This window comes from Carassius gibelio, chromosome A19 (assembly GCF_023724105.1).
Source record: "Carassius gibelio isolate Cgi1373 ecotype wild population from Czech Republic chromosome A19, carGib1.2-hapl.c, whole genome shotgun sequence".
NCBI classification, from domain to species: domain Eukaryota; kingdom Metazoa; phylum Chordata; class Actinopteri; order Cypriniformes; family Cyprinidae; genus Carassius; species Carassius gibelio.
This window is the reverse complement of record NC_068389.1, coordinates 29,343,345-29,352,975: the sequence shown is the minus strand read 5'-3', so window position 1 is coordinate 29,352,975 and position 9,631 is coordinate 29,343,345. Positions and strand designations below refer to the sequence as shown.

Sequence of the window (9,631 nt, the reverse complement as noted above, 5' to 3'; positions counted from 1 at the left end):
ATTCTTGTCTCTTTTTCTCTTAAAAAAACTTCTCTCCAAAAAAATTCTCACATTTTTTTCCTCTCAATGTTTTTCTCTTAAAAATATGTAAAAATATCTCTAAAGAAATATCTCTTTTTCTCATCAGATTTTCTTCTTCAATTTTTTTTCTCCTTAAAATGTTTAGCTTCAAGGTTTTTTCTTCATTTTGTTTCTTCCAGTAAATTGTTTTTCTTTCTCCCAAAATTTTTCTCATCAGAATTTTTTTTATCCTCAAAAATGTTTTATTTTTCTTCAAAAAACTAATTTTTTTCTGTCTCCAAAAGGCATTTCTTTCATCAGAATTGTTTTTCTCTTTAACTTTTTTTCTCTTAAACTTGAATTTCTTGCATCAAAATACTACTACTGCTAATTATAAATAAATAGGAAAGGTCATCAAACTTCTCTCATCAGAATAGTTTTTCTTCTCTTAAATAGAAAGAGGATTATGGTCCAGTAATAAACCCATCCCACGGTCAGTCTGTCTTTTGATTTTTATTTCTCTCTTCAAAAATGTTTTACTCTTGAAACGACTCTTTTCTCAGTAAAATAAATCTCCCCACAAACTTTTTTCTCTCTTCAGATTTTTTTTCTCTCAAACAAATACTATCTCTTATCTCTAGGATCTTTCTTGTTTCTTAAAATCATATTTTTCTCTAAATGTTTTGTCTCGTCAGTTTTTTCTTCTTTCTCTTCAAAAATGTTCCTAAAGCCGCAGCACAAGAGAGAGATGTGTTTCATCACTTTGAATTAACTGTCTGCTGAATTAACTCATCTGCAGTTTTAATGTAATTTCTGCATCATGAAGACGTGAGAGCTCACGAGGCACACAGTACTTGCTCTCATCATCAGGCTCGAGCGGACAGTGATTGACAGGTGTTTATGATGCGTTAGGTGTAATGATAAGAATCACAGCAGACAAACAATGGTGTGTTCGTCCCGATTCTCATGATTCACAGCGACACCTGCAGGACGAACAGTGTGTGACTTCACCGATGAGGTCATGTTCTGAGATGATTTGGTTTAAGATTCAATTATTTTCCAGATATTTTTCATTCTGATGATGTGTACAACACTGATGCTCTCATTTATACACACACACACACACACACATATATATAACCTATTGTTAAGAAAAAAAAAAAAAAGAAAAAAAAAAAATTATATATAACAAAAACATTAAATTACCAAAACCTTAAAAGTACAAGAAAATTATAAATATCATTTAATTATTTTCTATATTTATTTTTGTTGTAATTTGAAGTTTGTATATGAATAAAAATCCTCTGAATGAAACACTGATGAAGCATCAAGTCCAGATTCACTCATTTAATATGAAACTCTTCTCACAGATGAATAACACAAAACTCCTACAGTCGGACAGAAACAAGGTTTAATTGTGTACAATATAAAAACTAGAACAGAGTATCCACAGATGCATGTTTATTAGCAGAAGAACAGGAGCGTCTCACTCGCGCTGCTCCATCTTGACTTTAGGAGGCTTCAGGAACGTGCGGTTCTTCTCTTTCTTAGTCTTTCCTTTAGACTGGAAGCTCCTCCAGCTGTCCACACGACCGTCACGCGTCTCCTGCGCACACACACACACACACACACACACGTGATGAGACCAGGGCGTCACACACTCACGTGATGAGACCGGGGCGTCTCTCTCTCTCTCTCTCACACACACACACACACACACACACACACACACACACAGTCTCTCGGAGCATCTCTCTCTCAGTGCATCTCTCTCTCTCTCTCTCTTACCTCGAAGTTCTTCTGCCACTCTCGCTCTCTCTTGGCACGCTCCTGCGTCTCAATCTCTTCTTCTCGCTGTCTTTTCCTGCAATCAGAGGACACTCGTTCACTTCCTGTTTCCATGTCACATGATCACTGACATTACACGTTTGTGTGTGTGTTTACCGTTCATGCATCTCCTTGGTTTCTCGCTCTTTCCTCTTGATCTCCAGCTCAGCGAAGAGCTTCATGGTCTGTTTATAAACCGCCTGCCGGAACTACACACACACACACACACACACCATCAGAACCCAAACACGCTTAAAACACGTCAGGATCACACGTGAAGCCTGTTCTTCAGTGTAACTACAGTGAATCCAGGGTAAATGATGTGGATTTGTAGATTGAAAGTCTTCGGAGAGTCTCACTGTTCTGTCATTATCAGGTCTGTGCTCAAAAAGTGTTTACCACTTAGTCAATAATGAAGAATGTATCATATCGATCACAAGTGCAGTATGGAGTACCTCAAGGCTCAGTACTAGGGCCGCTACTCTTCACGCTTTATATGTTACCCTTGGGAGATATCATCAGGAAACATGGTGTTAGCTTTCACTGTTATGCTGATGATACTCAGCTCTATATTTCCTCACAGCCCGGTGAAACACACCAATTTGAAAAACTAATGGAATGCATAGTCGATATAAAAAACTGGATGACGAGCAATTTCTTACTGCTAAATTCCGAAAAAACAGAGGTGTTTATCATAGGGCCTAAAAACTCTGCCTGTAAAAACCTAGAACACTGTCTAAGACTTGATGGTTGCTCTGTCAATTCTTCGTCATCAGTTAGGAACCTAGGTGTGCTATTTGATCACAATCTTTCCTTAGAAAGCCATGTTTCTAGCATTTGTAAAACTGTGTTTTTCCATCTCAAAAATATATCCAAATTTATCTAATATCTAATTTAAATTATTTGATCAGCAAAGCTTTTATCCATGATATTTTTCATTTTGATTGGAAAAAGGTTTATTTAATTCCTGATGTTGAAGTGGCAAGGTCATATTTTAAAGATTAATTTGTGGGTATTTTAAATAAACATGCACCCCTGAGAAAGTTCACAGTAAAGGGGAGGAATAATCCCTGGTTTTCTGATGTATTATCCACTCTTTTGCATGAACGGGATTTGGCCTGGGCAAAAGCAAGGAAATCTGGGCAAGAAAATGATTGGGTTAATTTCAGATATTTAAGAAGTAATTGTACTACACAAATACGTAAAGCTAAGTCACATTTCTATCTTGATGAGACAAGAAATTTAAAAAACCCAGCATAATTTGGGAAAATTATAAATTCAATGAAAACAGTACAAAACTCTTCATTTTCTGCTCTTCCTAAATTTGTAAATGTTAATAATGTACAAGTTAATGATAAAAAAAGGTATAGTTGATTTATTTAACAATCACTTTGCCTCTGCCGGATCCCTTTTCAAGCCAGAGCTAGGACATCTTTCATCTCCAGGTTTTTCTAACGCCAATGTTTGGGACTCAAACCTCTTTACTTTTGAACCAATTTCACGAGCGAAGGTTTTACGTGGTTTCAAAACATAAATTGTACAAGGTCAGCTGGTCCTGATGGGCTTGACCGTTTCCTCCTGAAACTTGTGGCTAATATTATTGTTGAACCAATAACTTATATTTTTAATTTATCTTTCGAAAAAAAAAACATTATACCCATATCTTGGAAGACAGGTCATGCAAGACCACTTTTTAAAAATGGGGACCCAACTATTATGGACAATTATCGTCCTATTTCAAAACTCTCAGTATTAGCAAAGATTTTTGAGTCATTGTTTAGTGATCAGTTAAAGGACTTCTTAATAGTAAATAATATTCTTATTCCTTTTCAGTCAAGTTTTATAAAAGGGTATAGCACCATCACAGCAGCCACAAAGGTAGTTGATGATATTGTTAGTGCTATTGACTAAAGAATCTTGTGCAGCATTATTTATTGATCTTTCAAAACCTTTTGATATGGCTGATCATGCTATTTTGTTAAAACATCTGCTAAAATCGGGATGTCTGATAATGCTATTGAATGGTTTAAAAACTGTCTAGTAGATATCAGTGTCACTTGTGAAGGCATTATATCAGGGGAGGCAGAATTAATGGTTGGAGTCCCTCAAGGTTCCATATTAGGGCCTTTGTTGTTTACAATCTACATAAATTATATTTGTACAGATGTAGATGTAGCTGTACATCTCTATGTGGATGATAATATTATATACAGTACTGCTAGATCTCCGTATGAGGCATTAAATAAATATCAGGATGCTTTTACAGTTTTACAAAATTGTAATTGGTACTTAACTCTAAAAAGACCAAGAATGTACAGGATTTGCCTCAAATTATTACTCTATATGACCAGAAAACGGAAAGATTGTTGTGTTATAATTACTTGGGTTTTTTATTAGATGAAAATCTCACTTTTAATCCCCATGTAGATAAATTGGTAAAAAAGCTGAGTGTTAAACTAAGATTTTATTATTGAAATAAGGCTTGTTTTAATATAAAGGCAAGAAAGGAACTTGTTGCTGCTACCTTTTTATCTGTTATAGACTATGGAGATGTTCTGTACATGCATGCAGCAAAGTCTGTTTTTCGTTCATTGGGTTCTGTATACCATTCTGCTCTACGCTTTGTCACTAAAGCAGAGTATTTTACACATCATTGTAGTTTGTATAGTTTATCAGGTTGGCCTCCACTCTCAATCCGTAGACAGCATCACTGGCTTATTTTCATTTATAAAGCAGTGTTAGGACTATTGCCTTCTTATTTATCAGTTTTCTCTTTTGTAGAAAACAATAGATACAATCTTAGGTCTAATAATAGCATTCTTTTTACTACACCTGCTGTAAAATCTGAATTTGGTAAAATCGCCTTCCGTTACAATGCTCCTTCAACATGGAATGCTTTGCAGAAACAGTTGAAGATAAGCACTATTATCCCACTGAATGATTTTAAATTATATCTCACAGAAAGCTTCAGCTATAAGAGTGATTGTATATAGACTGCTGTTCTGTTTTGATTCTTGTATGGAGCTTGCTGCCTTTCTTGGCCAGGGACCATTAGAAAAAGAGACTATCATCTCAATATGATTTCCGCTGGTTAAATAAAGGAATAATTATTGTAAATCTAAATCACGACCTATGCTCTCAATTTCAGATGCAGAAGCATTAATTCATGCGTTCATGACCTCAAGGTTAGATTATTGTAAGGCGCGTCAGGAAGCAGCAGGCAGACCAGCGATCATCATGTGATCACCGTGTCGGAGGATGAGGTTCGGAGGACTCTAAAGCGAGTGAACGTCAGGAAAGCAGCCGGACCTGATGGGATGCTGGCCGTATTCTGAGGTCCTGCGCTGATCAGCTCGCTGATTTGTTTGAGTCTCTTCCTACCTCGTTGTTTAGGGCTGGGCGATATGTCTAACGATATGATCATGCACATCTAGTCAGTAAATCTTGTTCTGTGATTACGCTAAATCACCATCACCTGCTTTTAAATGGAGCGGCATTTAATAGAGAGAGCCGTAGGTCACTGACAAGCTACACAATATCGCGTTCATTATCGAAGGCAAATCATCTGGGATATGGAAACGTGATATTGACTTCTGTCATCATCCCTGTGCCTAAGAACAATAAACCCTCTTGTCTGAATGACTATCGTCCAGTTGCCCTCACATCAATAGTCATGAAGGTCTTTGAGGGACTGGTTAAAAACCGCATCTGCTCCTCCATCCCAGATACTTTGGACCCTCTTCAGTTTGCCCAAACAGATCCACAGATGATGCCATCTCTCACATCCTGCACTCTTCTCTTACACACATTGACAGCAATAACAGGAACTATGTAAGGCTGCTATTTATTGACTATAGCTCAGCTTTTAATACTATAGTCCCCATAAAGCTAGCTTCTAAACTCATAGACCTCGGACTGAATTCTTCACCATGCGTCTGGATCCTTGATTTCCTCACTGGCAGACCTCAAGTGGTGAAACTAGGCCAGTACACCTCCAGCTCCATCACCCTGAACTTAGGAGCCCCACAGGGCTATGTCCTGAGTCCCCTGCTCTTCTCTCTCTACACACATGACTGCGTGTCTTCGCACAGCTCCACATCCATTATCAAATTTGCTGATGATACTGTGGTTCTGGGCCTCATTCACAACAATAATGAGACCGCATACTTGGATGAAGTAGAGAAATTAACATCATGGTGCCAGGACAACTGTCTCTCTCTGAATGTGAGCAAAACTAAAGAACTGATTGAGGACTTCAGGAAGAGACAGCATCTGCCCTATACACCTCTCATGATCAGCGGGACCCCTGTGGAGAGGGTGAGCAGCTTCACGTACCTTGGTGTAAACATCTCAGAGGACCTGACTTGGACTACTCACATTCAAACACAGGTTAATAAAGCCAGGCAAAGACTGTAACGTCTGCTACAGCTGAGGAAATTCAGGGTCTCACCAGCAATCCTGAAAACTTTCTATTCAGGGGCTATAGAAAGTGTATTGACTCAGTGTATCTCAGTGTGGTATGGGAACAGCTCCAGTCAAGACTGCAACGCCCTGCAGAGAGTTGTGCGCTTAGCTGAGCGCATTTCAGGGTCTGCTCTCCCTCTCTGCAGGACATCTACCTCAAACTGTTAAAATCATTTAGGACTCCAACCATCCTAGTAACTGTCTTTTCACTTTGCTGCCATCTGGTAAGCGCTTACGTAATCTGATGACAAAAACTGAGAGACTCGGGCCATTAACTCAAAACCAGCCTCTTAATATCTTCATGTCTCCACTCAATCAGTAAGATATTCATCATTCTCTACCTCACAAACATATTGTCCTCACATTTGCCTCTTGTACATTCCTGTGTCCTCCAGTTAGCATACACATATGCATATTATTTTCTATTCTATTTTCATTAATTCTACAGTAAACATTTTTAAAAATATGTTATTCTTATATTTGCATTGTTTATCTTAATTTTTTTCATTGTTATATTTATGTATATTTTCATCTGTGTTGTATTCTTTAATAATTGCACTGTCCATGGAGCGGACCTGGCTCACATCGTCTCAACATCTGTGTTCTGTGTGAATCTGTGTTAAAGTGTAATTTATTTCTGTGATGCTCCGCTGTATTTTCAGCATCATTCCTCCAGTCTTCAGTGTCACATGATCTTCAGAAATCATTTTTAAATTGTAACAATATTTCTAAATTTCTACTGTATTTTTGATCAAATAATAGCAGGCTTGTTAGAGCAGAAGAGAAGTCTTTTAAAAACAGTGTGTATAAAGTCATATGGAAACAGAGCGGAGCACGAAAGTCTGTATGAACTCCTGACCTTCACTTTGAATCATCTGATGTGAACGTACCACTTCCGGGTCGTCTTCCTCCACGACGGTGGGCTTCCCGTCCTTCTTCAGCTGCTTCCTCTTCTGGCTCATCTGTAAGAGGTCAGAGGTCAGAGGTCAGTCTGGTGCTGTAGAAACACACGTGTGTCTGAAGATCAGTGGCGGCTCACCGTGTGCTCCACGTACTCCTTCCCTGCGTGGATCACATCCAGAGCCTTCTTCTTGTGCTCCGGCTCCAGCAGCATCTTATAGGCCTTATCCACCGCTGCACACACACACACACACACACACACACACACACACACACACACACACACGCTCAGCATCACACCCACAGCAGCTCTAAACACCTTCAGCAGCTTCACAGAGTCTGCGGCTCACCTTCAAACGCCAGCTGAGCTCGATCCACGTCATCCTGGTTCTTGTCTGGATGGACGAGGATAGACAGCTGAGAAGAGAGAGAGAGAGAGAGAGAGAGAGAGAGAGAGAGAGAGAGAGAGAGAGAGAGAGAGAGAGAGAGATGGGCGTGAGACACTCAGACTCTGAATCACACACACTCACAGAGAGATGGAGATATACCTGTCTAAAACGCTTCTTCAGCTCCTCGTCTGTGGCTTCAGGATCGATCTGAAGAACCTGCAGCGATCACACACACACACACACACACACACACACACACACACACACAGAGCGATCGATTGATGCTGATATCAGATATTAGAGAACCCAGCAGCTATAGCTTTGACAGCAAGTCTTCCGTCTCTTTCTGTCAGCTGTCTCTCTATAAACTAAATAATTTCTCTTTCTTTACAAAAGCACACTGCTGAGTCAAGCTGACCTCGAAGGGGTTGAGGTTGAAGTACGAGGCTCCTGGACGCAGTAACCTGTCGATCTGCTGTTTGGAGGTCAAGACCGAGTCTCTCTTCTCGATCTGCTTCACCTGAGGAACGACACACAGCCGGATCAGTATACACACACACACACATAAAACACTGCTGTTCACACGTCTGCGATCAGTACGATCTGTGATGTTTGAAGAAGTCTCTTCTGCTCATCAAGGCTACATTTATTTGATCAGGAAAAACTACAACATTGTTAAATATTATTACCATTTAAAATAAAACTGTTCTCTGTGAATCTGTGTTAAAGCGTAATGTATTTCTGTGATGCTCCGCTGTATTTTCAGCATCATTCCTCCAGTCTTCAGTGTCACATGATCTTCAGAAATCAGAATAATATGATGATTTACTGCTTAAGAAACATTTCTGATTATTATCAGTGTTGAACAGTCGTTGTCATGAGAATCACACACGTTTCTGTCATCACCAGACACATTCATTCGTGTGATGAGGGTGATAAGTGACCACCGAGACATTCTCTCTCTCTCCCTCTCTCCCTCACTCACTCAGCAGGGGGTGACTGGCAGTGCTGTCTATGTAGGGCTCAGTGGGATTGACACACAGCCCGCTTGTGCTCGTGTGAGACTCTCCTCTGTCTGTCTTTACTCTCTTTTGTTTATATATAGAGATGTGTGTGTGTTGTTTTGCAGTCTTACCTCTGTGTAGAAGGTCTGAAACGCTTCATCGCCGCCGCTGCCGCCCGCCGCCATCTTGCTATTGAACCGTCGGCGGAAGTCACGTGACAGGGCAAAATAAAAGTCATCGACCTTTAACATGTATTAAAACTAGAGTGCAGCTAAAAATATACAATCTTACTCGGTATTTCTTTATTGTTTTACATAACAAAAAATCGTTAAATATCCCTAAATCAAGAGGTATTTGCTTGAGAAGCAAAATATTGTAATTATCTGCCAGTGGGTTCAGAAAAAATAAAACCAATTCAAGAGGAAAACAATTGTATTTTTCTGACCCCATTAGCAACAAAGTACACGAATTAATGATGCGTGCCCACTATTTCTTGACGGTAACACCGGAGTCCCACAGGGCTCGATTGTTGGACCAATCTTGTTCCGCTCATATATTAATGATCTGCCTCCAGAGGTCCAGGTTCAGATTTATGCAGATGATACAGTTGTTTATACTTGTACTAAAACAAAAGAACAAGCTGCTATCAAACTGCTGCACACATCAAGAAAGTTGATGAGTGTTGTCCAGATATTTTAGATGAAGGAGAGGTAATAAATATTGTTGAGCATGTTTAAGCAAGCAAGTTTAAAAAGGTCTCTAAGAAAATAGAGCAAGTTTGACGATCTTCAGGAATACTATGCACCAGTTAGCTGTGAGCGCTGCTAAACACTTCATGCACACAATGATCCTTCACAGAATAAACAATCTGTGAAGATCTTAGCTAAAACGCCAATGAGTTATCATCAATGCAATATATAAATTATTGACGTTTGATAATTTTTTATGAGTTGCTGATGTGTGTTTGATGTACAAACTATTTCATGATCTTGCACCACCACCTCTTAAACAATGTGTTCCTGTAGCTCAACTGGTAGAGCACTGTGC

General features: G+C 39.2%; 1 protein-coding gene across 1 annotated transcript; it reads right to left on the bottom strand.

Annotated features, from left to right (window-relative positions):
* Positions 1 to 1,332: 1,332 nt before the first annotated feature.
* Positions 1,333 to 8,862, bottom strand: dnajc8 (DnaJ (Hsp40) homolog, subfamily C, member 8). Its single transcript, XM_052534070.1, has 9 exons — positions 8,716 to 8,862; positions 7,999 to 8,100; positions 7,740 to 7,796; positions 7,542 to 7,608; positions 7,331 to 7,425; positions 7,182 to 7,253; positions 1,945 to 2,036; positions 1,789 to 1,864; positions 1,333 to 1,606 (listed from the first exon to the last, which is right to left on the bottom strand). Exons 1-9 carry the CDS (start codon positions 8,833 to 8,835, stop codon positions 1,487 to 1,489), a joined length of 801 nt encoding a protein of 266 aa, XP_052390030.1. The 5' UTR covers positions 8,836 to 8,862; the 3' UTR covers positions 1,333 to 1,486.
* Between the last annotated feature and the right edge of the window lie 769 nt (positions 8,863 to 9,631).

What these genes read in the sequence shown, in the direction of transcription:
- dnajc8 (XM_052534070.1), bottom strand. Translation starts at nt 8,835, where the DNA reads ATGTTAAAGGTCGATGACTTTTATTTTGCCCTGTCACGTGACTTCCGC. An exon ending in AGGAGTACGTGGAGCACACG is followed by an intron (nt 7,254 to 7,330) that starts GTGAGCCGCCAC and finishes GACCTCTTACAG; the next exon opens with ATGAGCCAGAAGAGGAAGCA. An exon ending in ACCAAGGAGATGCATGAACG is followed by an intron (nt 1,865 to 1,944) that starts GTAAACACACAC and finishes CTCTGATTGCAG; the next exon opens with GAAAAGACAGCGAGAAGAAG.